General features: G+C 33.6%; 3 protein-coding genes across 4 annotated transcripts; all 3 read right to left on the minus strand.

Moving 5' to 3' along the window:
- Positions 1-981: 981 nt before the first annotated feature.
- Positions 982-5,469, minus strand: LOC141698509 (F-box protein SKIP8). Its single transcript, XM_074503214.1, has 3 exons — positions 5,061-5,469; positions 2,776-2,972; positions 982-1,359 (listed from the first exon to the last, which is right to left on the minus strand). Exons 1-3 carry the CDS (start codon positions 5,292-5,294, stop codon positions 1,104-1,106), a joined length of 687 nt encoding a protein of 228 aa, XP_074359315.1. The 5' UTR covers positions 5,295-5,469; the 3' UTR covers positions 982-1,103.
- A 1,264-nt stretch (positions 5,470-6,733) lies between these two features.
- On the minus strand, positions 6,734-10,878 carry LOC141697801 (SUN domain-containing protein 5-like). 2 transcript variants are annotated; one of them, XM_074502346.1, is made up of 4 exons: positions 10,426-10,878; positions 7,694-9,054; positions 7,514-7,599; positions 6,734-7,261 (listed from the first exon to the last, which is right to left on the minus strand). In XM_074502346.1, the coding sequence occupies exons 1-4, from the start codon at positions 10,592-10,594 to the stop codon at positions 7,027-7,029; spliced, it is 1,851 nt and encodes a 616-aa protein (XP_074358447.1). In that variant the 5' UTR covers positions 10,595-10,878; the 3' UTR covers positions 6,734-7,026. The 2 variants fall into 2 exon arrangements, with proteins under 2 accessions (XP_074358447.1, XP_074358448.1); XM_074502347.1 differs by lacking the exon at positions 10,426-10,878 and adding an exon at positions 9,525-9,600.
- A 760-nt stretch (positions 10,879-11,638) lies between these two features.
- On the minus strand, positions 11,639-16,399 carry LOC141697437 (TMV resistance protein N-like). Its single transcript, XM_074501823.1, has 5 exons — positions 15,689-16,399; positions 14,464-15,574; positions 14,052-14,339; positions 13,249-13,962; positions 11,639-12,981 (listed from the first exon to the last, which is right to left on the minus strand). The coding sequence occupies exons 1-5, from the start codon at positions 16,291-16,293 to the stop codon at positions 12,460-12,462; spliced, it is 3,240 nt and encodes a 1,079-aa protein (XP_074357924.1). The 5' UTR covers positions 16,294-16,399; the 3' UTR covers positions 11,639-12,459.
- Between the last annotated feature and the right edge of the window lie 7,795 nt (positions 16,400-24,194).

The following is a 24,194-nucleotide window of genomic DNA, read 5'->3' on the forward strand; positions in this document are numbered from 1 at the left end:
TAAAAAAGAATCAAATTTTTAATAATTTTAATGCATGAATAAAAATTTCAAAAGACAAAATTTAGAAGCATTATTATTAAAATATAAATTACTAAAAGCAATATAACTATGTATAAAAATAATATGATTTGATCTGACATGAAAACTTGAACATTTAAATTAAACCTGCATCAATCCTTTTCTTTATTTGTTTGAATTTAGAGGAGAAATTTTGAAACAAGTTGAAGTGAATGTTAGCCTAATCTTCTTTCCGGTTATAATCATATATGTAACAGGGGGATATTTGTTAAACAGGCTTTAAGCCCGTATATGATGAAATTTGATGTTCCGAACCATGCACATTATAGTTTACAAATAAGAAGACTTTGGAAAAAATATTGAATAACAGACCAAAAATGCCCTTATACCTTTACTTTCACCATACTTAAACTCAAAATTTTCTTCGTATGTGTTATAATCCAATTTACCAAAGATAAAAATATTAAATTTGAAACAATCCTATATTCATTTAAAAGAATAAAACAGGTAAAATATGAACATATGTCATATTGTAAGAATCTAAAAAGAACAGAAATTTAGTTTAAATGACTACTGAAGCAACTTTCGGACAGATGTGCACTTGCATCAATTGATTAATTGCTCGAACCGGGACATCGAGATTAATACTATAACCCTGTAACTAGCTCATACTCGGCTGAACCGATATTGGGATTAATAATTAATAGTTTCATATAATATTTACTAACTAGTAAATACAATATCCAGCAACTTCACAATAAATCTCGACCCTTTTCCACAATTTCAAGAATCACTTTTTTCACAATGATAATCAGTAGTAAAGATGCCAAGAACTTTGTTCCTGTAGTATTTATAAAATTTATCAACCGAAGGTAATAGGGTAGGACAAAAAGGGATGACCATTGATAAGAAGAGCATAGACATTACAGCCAACCCACCACCAAAAGAGCCAAAACTGAGGTTAGACAAATCAAGCAACATTTTCCAGGAAACCACACTGGATTGCTAAACAATTTCACTTTTAATATTTAACGGAAACTGTACCATTTCTTACTTTCTACTTATATTCATCCCATTTCTGCTTCTTATCCTAAAATCATTTGTACCGCCCCATTGTGGACGAGCGCTGCTGAGCTGTGATGATGCACCATGTACCACCTCCCGTTATGGAACTCAAAAGCATTAGTCACATTATATGGTCTGATGTCCATGTCAACATTTGCTTGCAACATAACCCAAGCCATGTCTGAGTGTACCCGAGCTCTCACATCCCGAATCTGGAAATCAACACTTTGCTCCCAACTAAAAGCCTGCTGCCAGCTCTCCATAACTGCAGTATAGCTGTAGAAAAAAAAACAAGAAGTCAATTAAACCTTTGGCACCTTAAAATTGCATTGATTATGTCAAATAAGAAAAGTGACAGACCTCCATATAGGGTCCAAAGCTTACCATTGTTGGCAAGTAAAAAGTAATCTATAAATTCATTTTGCAAGATCAAGAAAAAAAAATATGACTTATATACTAATTAGTAATTAGCAACAAGCAGACATCAGGCATCACAATACCTTTTTTAAGCTAACAATGGTAGAAGGTTCATCCAGAACATATTACAATTACCAAAGTTCAATCAACACAAACTGACTCATTAAATATGTAACCATTAAAGGCGCGACAGCATTAAACATAAGAACTTAATCCAACAACAAATCAAGTAGATATTTCACTCTAGCCTCTATAATTCATATTGGACCTATTGGAGATAATCCCGAGTTAAAAAAAAAAGTTAGACAATCTGCCATTAATATAAATACTCAGTAATGTCATAAATTAGAGGACACCCGGAAAACCAATGAAGTGACATTCGGGCAGCGTCTCACACTCAATTTCCCTCAGGTTGTCAACTATAAGAGATATAAATCAACTTACTAGAAATGCTCAGAATGGCTTTTAATTCTTAATATATGCTACATATACTACAAATTCATATGGTTGTTTATAAAAATACTATAAATTCCCACAGCAGGGGAAATTAAAAAAAGAACAAATAGAATTTTTTTTTCACTACAAAATAGCTCTTTTATATGCTATTTTTGTATAGGTAAACTAATGATTAAAAAATACTTATTTAGTACATCCATGTAAAGGGTTACAACTTATGATCACCTTATCCAATAATGAACATCTATATGAGAAGAAGACCCTTCAAACAAGACACATTTAAACGAAGTAGAATCCATCCACAAGCTTCGTTATGCAGAACTAATATAATATTTTACAATTTTAAATATTTTATCGTTGTCAATATTTTGATACTTCTGCCATCTACTAACTGAGAATATAAAGACTTCTACTTATCAAATATGTTCATAATAATTAAATGAAGTAATAAACAAATCTGAAACTCAAATGTCAAAGTTTGCATTAAAAATTCCCAAGTGCCAATAAATGACTACAAAGTATGCGAATAATAAATAAACTAGGATAACTGGAACTGCATAAACCCAATCTATTATATCTTTGATACATGAAAACAATTTCATCTGCTTGTTTTTAAAAGATGGCTTGGATATCGTTTTTTTAAAACACAATCCCTATAAGCTAAAGAACTAGCACACTAGGATTTGATGGGTAGCCTTCAAACTGGAATTAAAAGATGTAAGGTAAATTTAAGCAACACCAAATCCTTCTAGTCAACCAGCATTCAACTAACAGAGATTTGCAAATTTCTAACCACCAGGGAGATAAAAGGAAACTCACCCTGAATATTTTTCCCCATTGGCATGAATGCATTTCACAAAGTCAGCATTAAACCACAGTAAACCCATTGCCGCAAGTTGTTGCTCTCTGATGATATTAAAAAACTCTGAATTGATATTCAAAATGTCCCTGGTAGCTGCATAGTAAGCTTTCCATCCATTCACTGGTGTCACACTATCCTGCTCCATAGTGAAATCCTGGAACAGATTGAAGTAAAAGGTATTGCCTCGTAAAATACAACAAAGTTCAATATATGATCATGATGGTAATGCCTCGTCAAAGTTCAATATATGATCATAAAGGGATTGCGAAAATTATTAATTCCAAAGAGATCTTAATACACATGTAGGCCAAGATGAAAACAATGTATAGAGGAGAAAAAATATTACTGAAGAAATATCTCTAGATAGAACAAAGCTGGAGTGCTATCAAATTCTAGACAACATTTCTATATACAGCCTGCAGATATTAATCAAATCACAAAAATAAGGACGTCAGTTGAAATATATATATATATATATATAATTCATGGCAACTGAGAAAAAATTGCCTCAGGAAGGGTACATATGCTAGATTTCCGCTTTTAAGCTAAAATCTAACATCTCCTAAAAATAGTAAAATAATACGGGCCAAAATCCTAATAATGATCATGACATCACTGATTCTGTATCAGTAGCTATAGCTCTTGAAACTAAACAGTTCTAGAACTGTCAAAGGAGGTCTTAATTTAAAATTAATCTAAATCAGCATATTTCACTTTTATAACTGAATAGCTTCAAGCAAGAATTTACCTCTCCAATGATCTACTTAAAATCACTAATTTGATGCTTAATTTAGTTTAAAATAAAGCCTTTCACAACATCGTAACTGTCAACAAGCATTGGTAAATCATTCAAGGGCCCACATTTATTCTACTAGTTAATTCACTTCTATACGGACAAACTTATGACACCTCATATCACCCGAACCGCGGTTCACATCTGTAACTCCTTTCCTACTAAAACTACATTTTACCTGTCACAACAACTTCTCTAGAACTGCAAACATGCACATCCACTTCATAAACTGATTTAAGTACTGAATATTCTCATACACTTCCCAAAAAACAATCCCAACCCAAAATCACAATTACCATCACTTCTCTACAACTCATACAAGCTCATTAATACAGGCCAGTAAGTACCATTCTCAAACCTACATAGCACACCTAAAAATATAAAATCCAAACTCTCCTTCTCTAAATTCACAAAACCTCATAAACATAACCAACAAATCAACATTCTCAAACTCTACATACAACAATACAATCTTTAAACCCCTTGAAAAGCAACACAAATCACCACTTACAATAACACAAAATCACCCATCATAACATTATACAGTCCACTGAAACCACTATCCCACTAATAACACACAACAAAAACAGTGAATAATAATTCATTTCACATTTCACTCCTCATTAAAAGCACAATCCTACATTCACTAGCACCTCCATAAATTAATATTTTCACCAGCTCGGTCCAATATAATACAATACGTTAAATTTTAAAGTCGATAAACTAACAGAATTCTATGCTACTAAACATAACACAATCAGTTAACTTTTATACTCGCTAAATTAATAAAATTCTCCACTCCTAAACATAACACAATCAGTTTACTTTTACACTCATGAATTAATAGAATTCTACACTCAAAAACATAACACAATCATTTTACTTTTAAACTCGATAATTTAATAGCATTATACGCTCACTAAACATAACATAATCAGTTTAATTTTAAACATAGCTGCCCCTAAACATAACACAATTAGTTTACTTTTAAAAACTCGATTTAAATAACTAAAATTTCGCTCACTAAACATAACATAATTAATTTACTTTTAAACATAGACCCTCCTAAATCAGTTTACTTTTAATTTCGATTAAAGTAACTATCCGCTCCTAAACATAACTCCTAAACATAACGTAATTAGTCTACTTTTAAACATAGACGCTACTAAACATAAACATAACGCAATCAGTTTACTCTTAAGCTAGATTAAATAAAATTATCGGCTCCTAAACATAACATAATCAGTTTACTTTTAAACATAGACGCTCCTAAACATAACACAATCAGTTCACTTTTAAACTCGATTAAATAAATAAAAGTTTCCGCTCCTAAACATAGCACAATCAATTTCCTTCTCAACTAGATAAATAAACAATCTCAATAACCAAATAAAAAAAACAAACCGAAACCAAACCGAAACGCGCAAAAATATCGAAAAGGAGGAGTACCTTATGATAAAGAGATTTCCAAGCATTATCATCATTAGCAGCCTTCCTCATTGTAGAATTAGTCATCGAGAGACGACACAAGCTCCGATAATCCAAATAACTCAACGCATGTGTTCTTATCTCCGGCACCAACTGCTCCATCATCGACGCTCCCGTCTGCACTCCGCCATTCTCCACCACTTCTCCGCCGCCGCCGTTGCCGTTGGAGTAATTCGCCGTCACCTTCGCCGCCATCGCAAAAAAAAGGAAATTATAAAATTAAAGTGATAAATTAGGGGATCTATTAGAGAAGATGAAAAGTGTGTGTGTTTTATTTTACATTTTGTGAAATTTTAAAACCCTAATTTTTGTGTTTGTTTAGATGAGCGAAAATGTGTGTAGAGAGAGAGAGGGGAAGTCCAAAGGAGTGGTGTGATGTGTGATGTGAGATGTGGTGTGGGCCCAGTTGATATTTACACACGTTACTCGTGGGAGATTTTTTATTATTTTGATACGGTATTTATTTTGGGTATCAAATATTCAAGTTTAAGGATTTTGTGAAATTACTCTACATACAAAATAGATATGTTTAGTGTTATAGAAATTGGACTATTTTAAATTTGCTGACAAATTGGTCAGAATTATTTTGACTGATTAGAGAGTTATCGATAAATTTTGATAAATAATTTTTTTAAAATTATAGATAAATCACAAATTCTTTCTCAATAAATTATTTACTATTTTTTTTTATCGTAGATAGCTTGCAGCGACATAGGCATAATCATAAATTTTCCTCCCGTGGGATTCGAACCTGGGATTCGACCAGCCTTTATTTTTAGGTACATAACTCGACTAGTAAAAAGTTCGATTGGCTTGAGTTTGACTCGAAAACTCGAATTAATTTCACTAAATAATAACAAAAACTCGAAATATGATCGGTTCGACTGAAGTTCGATTCGATAAAAAATATTAAATATTTATATAAAAATATATTTACATAAAAAGTTTAAAAATAATAAAGGCTTGATAAGGCTTTCGAACGTTATTACTCAAGTTCGGATCGGTTAAAAAATTTGAAAAGCTCGAGTTCTGCTCGATTAAAATTTTAAAAAGCTAAGTTCGAGTTCGGCTCGATTATTTCTAAACCGGATTCGAGTTTTTTACGAGTATAAAAGTTTAGCTCATTTACTCCTCTATTACGTATATAGACAATGTCCTAGACATGTTTTTAAAAGCATTTTTTTTCTAATATAATATTTTATTTTAGTTGTGAATTGAGTAAACAAATTATTTATAAAATTATATTCCTATTTTTATCCATACTGTTATTTATCATAATTTTTTTTTTAAAAAAAATATCATACTTATTTCAATATTTGTTTTAAAAAATTTCGGGAAAGTAAGAAATTGAATTTGAACTATCTTATTATTTTTAAAAAATTAAACCGGGCTATCCCATAACCCCAGGTATTTATCATTACCTGTGGCTTGTATTTATCATGATTGATGATATTAAATAATTATATCCGTAAGAAAAAGGTACAACGATTAAATAAATATTTTCAGATAATTTGATATTCAGAGATATGTTGTAAATTGTTGTTATTCTGGTCCAGATGCAGTATGTAATTTTTACTTGATACTGTACAAGTAATATTTTCCTTTTACTGTCCTTTCTCATCCTCTTGCAAAAATGATCGAAACGAAATTGAAATACAAGTGGTAAAATACCTCAAATATGCTTTCAATATAGCAGAAGCAAGTACATACCCTCACTGAACTATTGTGGACATTACAAAAACCACAAAGGCCACACTACACTAAGAATTATATGGCTATGCCATTCTTATTACTAAATAAACTATACCTGCAATGCTGTCTAAAAGTCTAATGTATAAGGCTCCTAAGTCCTAACAAGTGACTAGGTTAATTAGAGGGCAATCATACAACCGCAAATTATTAATCCGTGAGCTACAACAATAGGTGACTATGAAATGACTAATCCAATGCATACAGCAAGACCGCAACTGTATATTATCAATTCGCAACCTTTCTGTGCCAAGCAAACCATATCGCACAAAAAGGCTCCAGAAAACATCAGTACTCGTTCTGAAACTAGTTTGAGAACGAGTACACATGCAACAACAAAACAAATTGTTACTATGGTGAGCTCCTTCTTTTCCAGATATGCTTGCTCGCTTGCTAGCTTTTCGATATCTAATCTGCAAACCAAGTTGAAATTAACAAGGTCAGCTACATGCTTCAAAACATCAGCTACCATGCGATATATAATAGTTTCAAGTCAAAACAACAGTTATAATGCGACATATGTCAGTTTCAAGTCAAAGTAAAGGTAAAATTTGAAACTATGCAAATCCATCAAATTTCACAAATGGTGGATTTTGCCATATGAGTAGGAACACATGGTGGTTGTATTTGAGCTTATATGACAAGTCTGTGGGCATATCACAAACCTCATAATATTATTTTCTCTTATCACTGATTCTAGCTTTGACGTGACGCCACTTTTCCATGTCTCAATGTCAGCAACTTCTTTGTCCTGAAAAATCATAAGAATCACAGAGGACAAAGTTAACATGAATGGTTTACATGCCTGGTCCAAACTTAGAAAGCAAAGCTGATGTGCCACATACCACAATCTTCTGCCACTCTAAGATATCCTTGATCTCGGTTCTGTTTTTCTCCAAAAGCATTTTATATTCAACAATCTTTTTCTCCAGGTCAGGGAGAACCTCTGTTTGTCCATTGTTTAATCGTTTGATGTACTCTTCCAATGCGGATAAGTTCGTTTCAAGTGACCTTACCTTCTGCATTAATATTTTAAGAACGGCATCCCCGTGTATTCTACCACTTGACTGTTGTCTAACTTTGACTGTCGGGTTGACTATCGGGTCAGGAATGTTACTCACCGTGACTTGAACTTTTGGTGCATCGGTCGAGGGCTTTTTCCCATCATCAACCCCTTCTACCCCTTTAATTTTACTGGAGACCTCTATCACAGGTTTAACTTCACCATCAACTTTTTTATCATTAACACCTGATTCTGGTTTTGCAGACGGCGTGACAGTTATATTAGGTTTTGGTAATTTGGCGGAAGCAGATTCCTCAGATTTCACAATGAGATCTTCAAGCATCTGCTCAATTGCATCATCTCCATAAACTCCCAAGAGACTTAATGTGCAGTAAAATTCTGACCCGTAATGACTAAGCAAGTTCAGCTTTAAGTATCTTACCCACTTTGGTTCAGGTAGCTTGAAACTTTGAGTATGCTTAACATTTGCTGCGACAAAGCTTCCCAGTGAGTACCATATCTCAGTCGGATAAGTCAAACTACCGGACAAATTAAATTCCTTAAAATTAGAAGAATAATGTTCAAAATTTGCAATTTTGACAGCATCTACAAGTGTTTCCTCAGCAAGTTCAATTACAACAAATTTCCCCCCAACTGAACAAGGATTTCTCAGATATTTATCATGGTCTTTCCCTAGTATGTTGCTTGCTCCTTTCGCTTCCTTGTTGTGTGCCACCACCTTTGCACCCTTAGAATCCGAGGCGTAGTTGTACTCCGTACCATCAGGTTCAAGTCTATGGGTAATATTAACACGTGCATTTGGTGCAGAACCTTTTTCTTTCGTTGTGGTGTTCACTGATGCATCAAAAGAAGCTTCAACTGTTCTCACATTATCAGACTTTCCTGTTTTGGTATATTTATCTTCCTCTTGTAGGTTCAGTTCACACATTAACTCCCTATAACCTAATATACTCTGAACTAAACCTTTCCGTGGACATGTTCCCTGAGGTGAGTACTTTAAATTTGTTTTGTTATGATCCTGAACACTAGGTTTACTAATATTAATAGGCACTTTTACTTCAAAAACTAATTCTTGCTTATAATCCTCATCTCTATTTTCAACGAAATCATACGCCAACTCAGAAAGCTTATCATACGAAAGACTAGAGTTAGTCATGCTCCGATTATGGGCCTGTATGTTCCCTGTTCAAAACAAATTCAAATTACTAAAATAGCATACAACATACATCCAAATAATCAAAATTCTAAACATGTCCAAATTTTATAACACATATCACAAAATATATGCACTAAGCTCCATTAAAAAAAATCACAACAAATTATACACACAATGATGATCTCATACAAGACCACAAAATACGACATCAAAACAATACAACAACATACTACAATAAAAATCCAACATGTTCAGCAAGTACTTGCACACAAAATATTGTGCAAACCTACATTTACCTAAATAATCACAATTTATACAGGCAATGAGTGATTATTTTATAACAAGTCCGCATAATGTAACATGAAATAAAGACAATGACTTCAAACACACCAAACCCTCAACATAAATCACCTGAACTTCAAAAACATACTACAATAAAAATCCAACATGCTTAGCAAGTACTTGCACACAAAATGTTGCACAAACCTACATTTACCTAAATAATCACAACTTATACACACAATGATTATTTCAAAGCAAGTGCCCATAATGTGCCATCAAATCAAAACAATAACAACTTAAAAACCCTCAACCTAAATAACATAAATTATTCGAAAACCCGAAACATCATCACCAAATCACACAAAATCATAACCAACTAAAAAAAACCTAAAGGGTACCTAAAATTCAACCTAAAGATTCAAAAACCACAATAAACAAATCAAAAACACTAAAATAAAATTAAAAAAAAACCCTAAAGGCACCTAAAATTCAACCTAAAGATTCAAAACACTAAAAAATAAAAAATCTAAAGGGCACCTAAGATTCAACCTAAAATTCAATGACCACAATAAACAAATCAAAAACACTAAAAAAATTAACCTAAAGGGCACCTAAAATTCAACCAAAAGATTCAAAAACCACAAAAACAAATCAAAAACACTAAAAAAAAAAAAAACCTAAAGGGCATCTAAAATTCAACCTAAAGATTCAAAACACTAAAAAATAAAAAACCTAAAGGGCACCTAAGATTCAACCTAAAATTCAATAACCACAACAAACAAATCAAAACCACTAAAAAAAATTAACCTAAAGAGCACCTAAAATTCAACCAAAAGATTCAAAAACCACAATTACCAAATCAAAAAACACTAAAAAATAAAAAACCTAAAGGGCACCTAAAATTCAACCTAAATATTCAAAAAAAATCACAATAACCAAATCAAAAACACTAAAAAAATTTAAAAACCTAAAGGGCACCTAAAATTCAACCTAAATATTCAAAAAAAACCACAATTAATCAAAAACACTAAAAAAATTAAACACCTAAAGGGCACCAAAATTCAACCTAAAGATTCAAAAATAGAAAAAATTAGCAAAAAAGATGAAAAATTTACCTCCATTCCCAAGTGTAAGGCCAAGCTTAGAATAAAACAAGAAAACAAGAAACCAAAAGGAGATCATTAAAGGCAAAGAAAGCTCAAACAAGCTCTTCTTGTTATTGTTTTTTTGTGGGCCCTTTTTGATGTAAATAAGATCACCGTGATGGGTTTTCTTTTTTCTCATTCTCTCATCGTCTTTTAGCTTTTCCGGTGAACTGTAAAATTCACGGCGACAAAAGGGTAATTTTAAATTCCGGTGAAATGTGTTGTTTTTTGTGTGTTTTTGCAAATGGGTTTGTGTGTATTTGTTTGAAATTGTGTTTTGATTTGAGAAAGATGGTTTGTTTAATTAGGTGAGGTGGTGTTTTGTGTGGCTCTGCTTTGGTCTTGCTTCCAAAACTACCGGAATTAGTTTTGCTACTTCTACTCTTACTGCCTTTTTTTCTATATTTACACACTAATTTTTTTTCCATGTTTTATACTGGTGCCAAGTTTAAATAAAGAAGTTTTTTAAATGTGGAATAATTTTTTTTAAAAAAATATGTCACTATAAATATTTTATAAAAATAAAATTTATTTTTTGCAAAGATACTATATGCTACTTTGGTTTTGCTACCAATAGTTGTGACTGAAACAACAAAAAAAGTTAGTCTGAATGCAATATTAAAATTTAGTAATTATAATCGTATATTAGTATTTGGTTAATAATAAATTAAATCAAATTATGTGTAAATATTTATATCAAAATTTAGTAATTATAATAGTATACTCGTATTTGGTCACATAAGAAGTTCGTATACATATAATTCGATATAATTCGATGTATGAGTAAATATTGATAAAATATAGTTAAATCTTAGTACTCTAAATTTAGTTGATAATGTATAATTTATTTTGTCAACCACTCTTACCAATTAACATGGAAGATATTATTAAAAATTTGATGCAGTGAAATAATGTTAAATTTGTAATTATTTGAATATTATTAATTTATTATTTACATTTTTTTTATTTTAAGACGATATATTACTAAAATAAAATAACTATTTATTAATTATGGTTTAATAAAAATTAGCTATTAACGGATAGAGAATTTAATATATTACAATAATGAGGATTTTAATACAAAAATAAATAGAATGAGTGTTAAAATGTTATTTTACATCTCAAGAATATAACATTTATTTTATCTGAATAAATTATCACATCAAATTCCTCTATTATATATATAATAATGATGAAGTCTTAAATACAACTATATATAACTTTAATTATTAAAAAAAAGTTACATTTGAACATATATTTTCTCAAGAGACTCTACACGTCTCTTTAGAGTCTCCAGCCAGAGCAACTCTTCACAATTTATGTTCTAGATTTTTCTTTTGACAGAAACATTCAACAAAAATAAATTACAAAAAAGCAGGCATGTCCAGCAACATACAATGCATGACATGGAATATCCCAGAACCAGCACCTACATTCTCTAAAACTTAAAAGAAAGTTTAGCAAGAGTGTGTTACTACATTTGCCACTATAATAAAAACCTAGACAACCAACATTCCTGCACAACTCCTGAATATCCATGACAATGCCATCCAATTCACTGCATATATCCTCTTTTGTTGATATAGCATCAAGGCATTAGTGCAATCAGATTCTAGCCAAAATCTCTGAAGCCAACCAGGAGAGCAAACTTAAGTCCCCTTTGATGGCTAAAATTTCAGCAGCAAAAGGGCTAAAAGACAGATGAGAAAATGATGTCTTAGCTGCCATCACTTTCCCTCTATAGTCTCTAATCACAACACCATGTCCAGAACCAGAATTTTCCATCCTTGCGGCTGCATCAACATTAATCTTTAAGCAGCTATTTTCAGGAGGTTTCCATTTCACTTCCTGTCTGTCAATAGGTTTCCAAGATTACAATGAACGTGTAACAACTTTCAAGTATTTGAACATCTTTCAGTTTCTCCCATCTGATAAAAAACAAGCACTATCTAGGTAAAAAATCGTGTAGCACACATCAATGATCACATCTTTAATCCTTATACTCTAGGTTTCGTAAAGTAGATGAACCCCAACAGTGTTTACACCTTTATCAGCTGTTAATTCAATTGCATTATCGTTGTCTGTGACCGAGAACGTTGATTTGGGCACTATCACCATCATCAACCAATCATATCCTTCTGATCGAGGAACATCAAAGCGAGAACTCCATATAAAACCAGTTCTAGTATTCTTTAAAGAACAACCAAATCCAACACATGAAAGATTTGGATCGCTAAAACAAAGAATGATGCCCATGAAATTGTGTGACTCATTTGGCAACAACTCTGCATGCACTTTTGACTCTGAGTATTCATTCGACCAATCTGTTGACTCTGAGTGCTCACTTGTCCAATACGGTGATTCAAGAATCCAATCAGACCATCGAGGACGCCTTTTTAGAGCTTGTGACTCTGAGTATTCACCATTTGGTGATTCATCTATACAATCAGACCACCATAGGCGACTTGTCTGATCTAGATATTCTGATACGAAAATATTGATTTGATGCCCAAATTTCGAATACACCTGTAATCCAAAAAAACATTTAATACATTTCACAATTTTCATTTTCTGTTTTTGGTTGCATCTAGTTGTATTCCATTGCAAAATCACATTCTTTTTTGTTGTATCTAGTTGCATATAGTTGCAAAATAGTATATTTGCAAATAAAATTTTAAGAAAAACGCGTTTTTGCAAAAAAAGAGAAAAAAATTAATATAAGTATTTTTTGAAAAAACTTCTATATTTTTTTCACTTGACAAGTAAAGTTGAAGAGTTAAGAGATGAGCCAACCTTAAAAAATTGTTTAATGAGATGCTTGTTTACCAGACCCGTGCAACCTCTCAAATCAAGCTTTCTAATAGAAATGAGATCCTCCAGGCCTGGAGCACATGTCAAACCACTACCATTTCCAAGGTTTAAATCTTCTAAGTGTTTCAAACTGGATAGATTTGGCAATCTTTTCAGAGAGTAACAATGATTTGCATCTATCCTTTTCAGATTAGGAGGAAGTTTCCGTACGAAAAGAAGATCATTACAACAACTAATATCAAGCTTCGTTAGGTTTGACAACTGACTAAAACCAGATGGAAGAGTTGTAAGGTTATCATTATACCTTAGATCCAACTCCAAAAGCTTAGAAAGATATCCGATCGAATCAGGTAACTTGGAAACACTTAGGCTCTGAGCACTGAGCTTTGTTAGCGATTCAATGTTGCCCAGTTGTATAGGCAAAGACTTCAGACCACCGCAATTATTAATTTTTAGAACTTTCAATGCTCTCAAGTTGCAGATGGTGTCAAGACTTCTTAACCTTTTACAACCATTCAGATTTAGGAAATTAAGCCTCGCCAAACTTCCAATTGACATGTGAACCTCCTCCAAGCTTTCACAATACTCCAGATGTAAAGTCTCAAGACAAGGTAATATTGTGAAATCTGGAGTTGTAGTTAAATGTTGGGAATGTGACATGTTTAAAGTCTTTAACTTCTCAAAAACTTGTGACACCTATAACAATGAGTCCAAATGGGAAAATCAATCAGATTTTTTTACACAATTTATCAAATTTATGCAAGGAAAAGACTAGAAGTACCTACAGTGTTTAGGTGCCACATTCTTTTCATATTGCTCTGCGGCAACTTAAGTATAACAATTTTTTCTGGGCAAAAATCAAAAGGTAAACACTCTAAAGGACAACGGTGCCAAACGAGCACCCTCAGATCTTCAAATATTCGTTCAAAGCTTCCAGTTATGTTGACCTCTTCAAGGTGAAGAAATCTTAATTTACTCATTTTTTTGAAGGTTTTTGTAGTGAATGATAATCCATTAGGTGCATCCTTGCTGTAAAGTTTGTGAGGGATTATACCTTCAATTGATTCTGTTCCCTGGCCCAAACACACAGACATTACCAATTATGTGAATCTATAAACATACACGTACACTCATAAAAGTCATATATAACAATTACGTGAATCTTCGACCATTACCTAACATATTTAATAAATTTACCTTGTGATTCTTTAAAACATCCTTTATATCTTCTGGTAACCACAACCTAGTATATTTTCCAGGCTCATCATAAGCCTTGTTACGCGCAACATTCCTTCCCATGTCCCGAAGCAGATCATGCATCTCCAGCTCTTCTTCATCCACCGTTAGTAGACATCTTTTCTTTAGAATGTCCATTTTATCATCTATATGAGAATAATAAGTTCCCAATACCTCAACTGCCTCTTCTATATTCCAGCCGACAAAAAAACAAGCAATGTCAATGAATATTTTTTTAAGCATACGATCATCCAATTCTAAAGCATCCAAGCTAATTAAAAGTTTTTGCTCAATAGTGCTATTGGGATATTGCTGCAAAGTCTCGATGTAAGATTTCCATCCTCCCTCCTTTTTAGTCGATAAATATGATCCAAATATCTTGAGAGCCAAAGGAAGCCCACCAGCAAGACCTAAAATGTCTTCGGACAAGGCCAAAAGATTTTCGGTTGGTTCTGCCTTTTCAAATGCATATTTGGTAAACAGTTCCCGTGATTGAGCACCATCCAACTCCTTTAACTTGTATCGATATTCTGGTTCTACGCTAACTTTATCCAACATCTCTTCATCCCTTGTAGTTATAATAACTACACTCCCAGTAGCAAATGGTCCTGCTAAAGACTCATATTGTTCAAGATCGTATATATCATCAATAAGAAGCAGAACTTTGGTTGAACTAATTCTCTCTCTTATTAAATTAATTCCTTGCTCAACACTGTGAACCTCGACTTTTGTTGTGCTATTAAGAACATCATTAATAAGTTTTTGTTGTAAAGATTCCAAGCCATTAAAAGTACCGGAAGCCTCCCTAACATTTGCCAGGAAGCAGCTGCCTTTAAAGCTTCCTCCTCGCAAGAGTTGATTAAAAAGAGCTTTGGCAAGAGTAGTTTTGCCCACACCGCCCATACCAAATATACCAAACTTAATGACACCTTCTGTGTCACTGCTCAACAATGTTGATAAGTCTTTAACACGAGAATCCAACCCAACAGGATATTTGGCAACATGTAAAGTCTTGGGATTTATTTGAAGTAGAAGCACATCAACAATTTTATTGACAACATTAGCTTCAGACCTGGAATGTAATTCTTCTTATTATGAAACGGAGTATGATAGATGATAAAATAAATTGAGGACTGAAATTCTATATCATGAATACGTTATGAATAAAGAAAAATATTTGAATAACCTGTCTTTCGAAGCCGATATAGGTTCTCCTGACAAGTCGGCCACTTCTTTAAGAGTAAGGCGCCACTCGTTCACCATCTCCATTTCATAACGAGCTTGATGCTTTTCAAAAGCATCTTTAAAACTCCCAATTTGGTATCTTATAACAGATGCATCAATTTTATAGAACACAGGAATAACTAATCTTTGAGCTGATTTGTGACATTTGTAAATCTCAACAAGCTCGTCAAGGCACCATTTCGAAGAAGCATAATTTTCGGAGAAGACAACAATGTAAGTCTTGGATTCATAAATAGCTCGAATCAACGCCTCAGAGATATTTTCTCCAGTGCGTAGCTCAGGATCATCCATAAATGTTCCAAAACGATTACTATCTAGTTTATCATACAGATGACTAGTAAAATTATATCGAGTGTCTGTACCGCGGAAGCTCAAGAAAACGTCCCATCGAGTAGGACTTGAACTGGTAGGAAGAGGTAACTGAGATTGAGAACTAGTTGGAGAAGCAGAAGTTGATGGAGTTTGAGTATTACGCGTAGAAGGCTTTAAGAATTCAAATAACATACCCCATAACTGGGAAATCCAAAGTAAGAATCTACGAAACATATTGGAAAATGAATAACCAGAAGAGAGTTGGATGTATGATAACCGGAAGAGAGTGGCAAAATGATAGCTAGATTGCAATTTGCAGGCCAAGCATTCAGGTCAAAAGGTTAGGTGGGGAAAAAGCCATTAATTCATTCTAATTGATCCACTAACTGAGATTTATATTATATTACATTACATTAATACTGGTTAGAGGGGTGATGACAAAAAATATCTCTTTTTTTAGAAGTTGTAATAATAATACCACTTTTTGGAGTTTATGGCAAAAAATACCCTTTTAATACGCATTTTAGAAATGAGTAAATTTATTACGTATCTGAAAAATAGGTATTACATAAAAAAATTAAAAAAAGAAAAGAAAAAAAAGAACAAGTGATACTATAATCAAATTGGTGATACGCATTATGTGAATGTGTATCTCTTTTTTATTTTATTTTTTATTTTTTTTCAACTTTTTTAATACGAATTACCCATTTTTAAAATGCGTATTAGTAATACCCAACTGAAAAATGCGTATTACGCGGGTATTTTTGGCCAAAATTTTAAAATGTGGTATTTTTGTCACAAATTCTAAAAAAAGAGGTATTTTTGTCATTTTTTCCTAGTTAGAGCCAGTTAGCAAAAGGTGTCAGGTTGGTATTATATTATATGGTTATCAAAACTATTACTCAAGAATATCAAGAAATCATGAATTCAGACAAAATATTTAAAGAAGCCCTGAATTCGAAACTAATATAGGATGTTAGAGTTAGTATTGTGGGCACACATCTCTCCCCCTCTGATCAAGTCAAGTGGTCCAGCAATCCAGCTCAGCGGTCAAGTGGTCCAGCAATCCAACTCAGTAAAATTAGTTAGGGTATAGATGTCTTTGTATGAGCTATCTATAAAAGCTTGTGGGTGTAACAAACTTCTGTCAATTTAAATGATATAACTTTCTATTCTACAAGTTGATGGTTCTCTGAGAATACAGTTTATGAGCTTTAATGTTTGTATCATGTATCAGAGCCTTATGCTCAAATAATCATCCATTAATGGCAATTTTAAGCTTCATTTATTGATAATTTTGTTGTTTTTCAGCAATTGCTAATCTGAGATTTTCATCATTTCATCATGACAACTGCATCTTATTCTTCAGTTACTTCTAGATCAACATCATCCAGTTCGTCTTTAAGTATTGATGTTAATCATCCATACTATTTGCATCATTCTGATAATCCAGGAATGCAATTAATATCGATGCTCTTAACTGAGAGTAATTACAATCAATGGAGCATATATATGGAGATTGCGTTGTCTTCTAAATTGAAGCTCGGTTTTGTTGATGGAACGTGCCCTAAACCAACTAGCAACTCACCTGTACTTGCTCATTGGATGCGATGTAACAATATGGTAACATCTTGGCTTCTCAATTCTGTTTCCATTGATATTCGTAATAGTATTGTGTATCTGAGATCTGCGCGTGATTTCTGGAGTGATCTTAAGACTCGTTATTCACAGAGTAATGTTCCGAAATTATTTCAATTACGATCTGAAATAGCTCATTTAACTCAAGGCAATATGTCAATTGCTAGTTACTTTGCTAAGTTTCGTGTTGTTCATGATGAATTGAACTGTATGAGCACTATGCCTCGTTGTACATGTGCACTGTATACTTGTACTGTTAATGCTAAACTAGATCTGTATGATTGTGATATTCAACTAGCTGCGTTTTTTATGGGACTAAATGACCAGTTTACTGGCATCAGAGGTCATATTCTGTTAATGAATCCTTTACCTTCTCTTAGTCAGTGCTACTCCTTGTTGCTACAAGAAGAAAATCAGAGATCTCTTGCTAGTTCTGCACCTGTTTTGTCTGACTCATTGGCTATGTCAGTCAAGACTGTTGGCACACGGTATCAATCTGGTAAGGGAGGACGAAAAGGTGCATATGAGAATCGAGATCAATTGGTGTGTGATTATTGTCATATGACAGGGCATACTAGAGATAAGTGCTATTGTATTCATGGCTTCCCATCTTGGCATAAATTATATGGTAAACCTAAACCTAAGCCTAGACTACACTCTAGTGGTGGAAGACTACCATCTGCTGCACAAGTTTCTAGCACAGAGGGTGACTCAACTGCAGCATCTCCGGTTGTGACACCATCTGAAGTTTCTTCACCAGTTACTCCAACTGAGTCTGTTATGCTCTCAGATGTGCATTGTAAACAGCTTATTTAACTTCTTCAGACATCTATGAATTCTGGATCCTCAGTTTCTCCTGGAGTTCCAAACACTCAATCTAATGATTGGTATTCTACTATGCATAGTACACAATTTGCTGGTACCGGTGTGCATCTAGCTAATAATGTCTATCCTACTACATCTTACAATTCAGATACTTGGATATTGGATACGGGTGCAACTGATCACATCACTCCATTTGCTCATCTGCTAACTAATGTTGTTCCTTTCACTTCTACTCTTTATTTGCCTAATGGAGCTACTGCATCAGTTATCTCCAAGGGAACTGTTTCACTTAGTTCAGACATTGTTCTTCAGAATGTATTGTGTGTTCCAGAATTCTCATACAGTCTTTTGTCTATCTCTAAACTGCTAATTGATTCCTCCTGTCAAGCTATTTTTACTCCTAAGTGTTGTGCCATTACTTCACCTACCTGGTCTTCACCTCTGGAAATTGGGAAGGAATCAAATGGGTTATACTTGTTGACACAAAGTCAGCTGAGCTTGCATATCTTGGACTCTGCATCTCATCCAATTTCTTGTGTAAATACTGTCAATAAGTCCATGTTATGGCACTGCAGACCTGGGCATGTATCAGCTCCTATTTTAAAGATGCTTCCTATTGAGGGTCTTGATCATGATATCACTCCTTGTGACTGTTGTATGTTAGTCAAGAAAACTAGAAAGCCATTTCCCATCAGTGTTTCTACAATGACCAATATCTTTGATCTTGTACATGTTGATCTCTGGGGTCCATATCGACACAAAACACATCAGACTTGTACTATGTTCCTCGCTATTGTTGATGACAAATCCAAAGCTACTTGGGTATATTTGTTGACATATAAATCGCAGGTTGTCAAGCTATTCACTGACTTTATTCAGTATGTTGAGAATCAATTTTCCATCACACTTAAGGCTATTCGCTCTGACAATGGTACTGAGTTTCTAAATAAATCCATGGCATCTCATTTTGCTAGCAAAGGTATAGTACATCAGACTACTTGCGTTTACATGCCTCAACAGAATGGAACTGTTGAGCGTAAACACATAACACTGTTGAATGTTGCTCGTGCTTTACGGTTTCAGTCAGCTGTTCCTATTAGCTTATGGGGTGACTGCTTGTTAATGGCTGCTTATGTAATCAATCGAACTCCTTCTTCTCTCTTTCATGGCCTCACTCCATATGAGGTTCTGTTTAAATCTCCCCCCGATTTTAATGACTTACGTGTCTTTGGTTGCATGTGTTTTGCTACTATGGTTCCTCGACCGACAAATAAATTTGCTCCTCGAGCAATTAAAGGATATTTGTTGGCTACCCTTTTGCTACCAAAGGGTTTAAAGTTCTTGATTTACAAACAAATCAAATCTTTATTTCACGAGATGTGACCTTTTTCGAGCAAATTTTTCCATTTCAGAAACTTGATTTTCCCTCTGTACCTGACCTTTTTCCACCTCCTGGTCCTTTTGTTGACATTGACCCGCTCTCTCCTGAAGTGTCTTCTTCTGATGTCAATATACCTCCCACTTCACCTTGAATTCCTTTGAGTGAATCTATCTCTGGTACATCTACCCGACCTACTCGTGTTCGTCATTTACCTTCTAAATTTGCTGATTACACTGGTCTTCCCACTCATCTGGGTAATTCCATTCAGCTTCACTCCTACTCTACTAAAACTTATTCCTCTTTATCTTTGTATGTTGATGGTTTATCTCCTGCTACCTCCTCTGTCTCTTTTGTGGCTTCTGGGGTTGCACTTCCTGAGCCAACTACTTACAAACAGGCTGATAAGTATCATGTTTGGTGTGAAGCTATGCGTGTTGAGTTAGCTGCTTTGGATGCTAACCACACTTGGTGTGTTGAACCTCTGCCTGTTGGTAAGAAGATTGTGGGTTGTAAATGGTTGTATAAGATAAAATATCTTGCCAATGGGACTGTGGATCGTTACAAAGCCCGTCTTGTTGCCAAGGGGTTTACTAAAACGGCTGGGCTTGATTATTTTGAGACTTTTACACCGGTTGCTAAGATGTCTACTCTACGCATTATGTTAACATTGGCTGCTAAGCATAACTGGTTCATCAGGCAGCTTGATGTCACAAATGCGTTTCTCCATGGTTCATTAGATGAAGAGGTTTTTATGGCTCTACCTCCTGGATACACTCTTGCTACTGAATTACTTGCTATGTTTCCCAATCAACGTTTGGTTTGCAGACTCCTCAAGTCGATTTATGGGCTAAAGCAAGCACCCCGTCAATGGTTTCTTACCTTAACTACTGCTTTGAAGGCCTTTGGTTTTGTTCAACTGGTTAGTGACTCAAGTTTGTTTCAGTTCAAACGTAATTCCAGTGTGGCATACATGCTTATCTATGTTGATGATATGTTGTTAACTGGTGATTCTGTTCCTTTACTGAATGAAATTTTTCAGTTTCTTAGTACACGTTTTAAGATCAAAGACTTGGGTCCTCTTGCGTATTTTTTGGGCCTTGAACTTTGTCGATCTCATACTGGTATTCTTGTACATCAGCATAAGTTTATGCTTGATATTATTAAGGATTGTGAGCTTTTAAATGCTAAATCTTCATGCATTCCAATGGAGCAGCATCATGTCTTGTTGGGTGACACTACTTCATCGTTTCTTATCAATGTCTCTTCTTACAGACGGCTTGTTGGGCGTCTCATTTACTTGAAAATTACACGACCAAATTTATCTTACTTTGTACATGTTCTAGCTCAGTTTATGACTACTACTCGCGAGTCCCATTGGTTTGTAGCACTGAAAGTTGTGAAATATATCAAAGGTACTTGTCATCAGGATTTGTTATTTTCCTCTAATCCTTGTTTGTCTATCACTGCTTACTGTGATGCAGACTGGGCCAGTTGCCCTTCTACTATATTGTCTCTCACTGGTTTCTGTGTTTTGCAGGGGGATTCTCTTGTTACTTGGAAATGCAAGAAACAACAAATTGTTTCTCGTTCCTCGGCTGAGGCTGAGTACCGGGCGCTTGCTGATACATGTTGTGAACTGACTTGGATAGTTTCCTTGTTGATTGAAATACAGTTCTCTGATCTTACTCCTATTCAATTGTTCTGTGACAACAAGTCAGCTTTCATATTACTTCTAATCCGGTGTTTCATGAACGAACCAAGCAGATTGAGATTGATTGTCACTTGGTTCGTCAGAAACTGCAGACTGGGTTGATTGCTACTCAACATGTGGCTTTTATGGATTAACCTGCAGATGTGTTTACTAAAGCTTTGGCTTCGTCTCAACTTCACTATCTCCTTTCCAAGTTAGGTGTCTGTGATTACTCTTTGACTCCTAACTTGCAGGGGGATGTTACAGGTAGTATTGTGGGCACACATCTCCCCCCCTCTGATCAAGTCAAGTAGTCCAGCAATCCAGCTCAGCAGTCAAGTGGTCCAACAATCCAGCTCAGCAAAATTAGTTAGGGTATAAATGTCTTTGTATGAGCTGTCTATAAAAGCTTGTGAGTGTAACAAACTTCTGTCAATTTACATGATATAACTTTCTATTCTACAAGTTGATGGTTCTCTGAGAATACAATTTATGAGCTTTAATGTTTGTATCATAGGAGAAACTAATACAGTAGAAGCCATGAATTGAGACTACAAAAATTCAAGAATTTGCAAATGAATATCCAAATAATATGGAATATGGTACTTGTGATAATAATAATAAAAAAGAGAACGAAGAAATCGCAGAAATGGAGTGAAGATGCATTAAGAGAGTATTGCTTACAACGACTTCAACTTATAGAGCTATTGCCTACTTTTTCCTCAGGCTGTGCAAGTTTCTTCAGTCTATTATCCTCTCTTTCTCTCTTCACTTCTTCTTCTTCTTCTTCACTTTACTGCTTTGTTAGTTTTCGATGGTGAAGTAAAATTGTAACTTTCCGAGCTCTTGGTTAAATTCTGAATTTAAACTCCCTTTACCTTTTGTACTTTTAAATGGGAGCATTAATCGGAAATAATTTAATTAATTACATAATAATATAATTTTATTTAAATTTCATTAACCTTTCATAAATTTTAAGTGTTTTATATATTTTTTTGGTTAGTTGATTTATGCATAATAATTAATACTAATTATTTAGTAGTTAAAAAGTTGCTAATTACGACTCCTCTGTCCCTTCTATTTGTTTACATTTTCCTTTTTGAGATGTCTCTTTCAATTGTTTACCTTTCAACATTTTCCAAAAATAGTAAAGTTTTTATAATTTTTAAAATAACTACATTCACTATTTCTCATCACTATACCCATTTTATACATATAATATTAATCGGTCCCACTACTTTACTCATTTTTTTAACTTTCCTCCACTATTTTATCATTTTTCTTAAACTCCGCGCCCAACCCAAATGTTACATTTGGGAGGGACGAAGGGAGTATATATAAATTAGATATAACTTCGTAATCTGCTAAAATTAGTTACATAAAAAATCAAGTTCAGGAGATTGTGAGGGATGAATAAGAGTACTTTAATTAAAGAAACTTGTTCAATTATTAAAAATTAGGATTTAGGGGCATGTGATAGTCAATATAAGTCAATATTTTATTATTAAATATTAATTACTATTTTGAATTTTATTTTTTCTTAAAAATATTTTTTTTTATTAATTTTCATGATTTGACAGAACTGACCGATTTTTGACCCGAATTGACTAATTTTTGACTGAACTAGCTGACTTTTGACCGATTTTTAAAAAAATGCACTTTGACCCAATTTTTAATTAATCGAGACGGGGTCCGTCAGAACTCCGATTAATCGGTTAGAACACTGGTTTGTGGGCGCATATGAAGATCATCTTCGATAAATTGTCAATGCTTTGAAAACTTGGCTACTTCCTTGTTTAGTTAAAGGTAATTTTTGTTCAAAAAAAAAAAATTCAACTCTTTTCAATTTTCAAATTCACAATTTTTTTATTATATTAATGTACTGAAAGACATATGTCAGAGTCTATTTGTTTATTCGAGAATTTAACTCAACTCAAATAAGAATGTAACAAGTAAATAGTGGTTCTATCGTCAAAGAGATCTCTCTAAGTAACATATGTCAAAGGATTAAGGAACATTGTTCATCTACAGACTTGAGAACTTAATTCACTGGAAGAAGCTCAAGAAATTGATCAAGCCTCAGTGATATAAATCAAGATTGTGGATTTAATCAAGTGACATAGATCTTGTCAGGGTATCAATTAATTACAGGGATTTAATCTGAAGAAAATCAAGTTATTAAAATCAAGACATGAAGAAACATCACAAAAGTTAGTCATTCATGAACCAGACAGTACATCGAGTGTCAACACTGAAGTGGTGGAATTGATTCATAATTTTCAGTGATTTTCAGAAGATTGTCAGAAGAGTGGTTGCTGTTCAAGAATATTATTAATTCTCTATTAATTAATTAAGTCATATAATTTAATTAAGAAAATAAATTATATCTACAAAGATTAATTTATTGATTAATTGAATTAATTGGTTAATTAATTCTGAATTAATATTATGTATTTTCAGAATTGATTTTGAATTAATATTCAATATTAATTCAGCAAGACAAACATTTGAACTGATATGACAATTGGATCGTCAAGAATCAGTTGGCATTCATCAAGAATGATATCTCAGATTTCAAGACCACTGTGATACCAAAGCTTA

The sequence above is a fragment of the Apium graveolens genome, chromosome 11, assembly GCF_009905375.1.
Source record: "Apium graveolens cultivar Ventura chromosome 11, ASM990537v1, whole genome shotgun sequence".
NCBI classification, from domain to species: domain Eukaryota; kingdom Viridiplantae; phylum Streptophyta; class Magnoliopsida; order Apiales; family Apiaceae; genus Apium; species Apium graveolens.

Excerpts from the sequence above, each read along its gene's own strand:
- LOC141698509 (XM_074503214.1), bottom strand. The coding sequence starts at position 5,294 with ATGGCGGCGAAGGTGACGGCGAATTACTCCAACGGCAACGGCGGCGGC. Across the intron at positions 2,973-5,060 it reads GGAAATCTCTTTATCATAAG|GATTTCACTATGGAGCAGGA; the intron begins GTACTCCTCCTT and ends AATCTGTTCCAG. Across the intron at positions 1,360-2,775 it reads AATGGGGAAAAATATTCAGG|CTATACTGCAGTTATGGAGA; the intron begins GTGAGTTTCCTT and ends TTTTTTCTACAG.
- LOC141697437 (XM_074501823.1), bottom strand. The coding sequence starts at position 16,293 with ATGTTTCGTAGATTCTTACTTTGGATTTCCCAGTTATGGGGTATGTTA. Across the intron at positions 13,963-14,051 it reads GAATGTGGCACCTAAACACT|GTGTCACAAGTTTTTGAGAA; the intron begins GTAGGTACTTCT and ends TCATTGTTATAG. Across the intron at positions 12,982-13,248 it reads TCATTAAACAATTTTTTAAG|GTGTATTCGAAATTTGGGCA; the intron begins GTTGGCTCATCT and ends TTTGGATTACAG.
- LOC141697801 (XM_074502346.1), bottom strand. The coding sequence starts at position 10,594 with ATGAGAAAAAAGAAAACCCATCACGGTGATCTTATTTACATCAAAAAG. Across the intron at positions 9,055-10,425 it reads CCTTACACTTGGGAATGGAG|GGAACATACAGGCCCATAAT; the intron begins GTAAATTTTTCA and ends TGTTTTGAACAG. Across the intron at positions 7,600-7,693 it reads TAGAGTGGCAGAAGATTGTG|GACAAAGAAGTTGCTGACAT; the intron begins GTATGTGGCACA and ends ATGATTTTTCAG.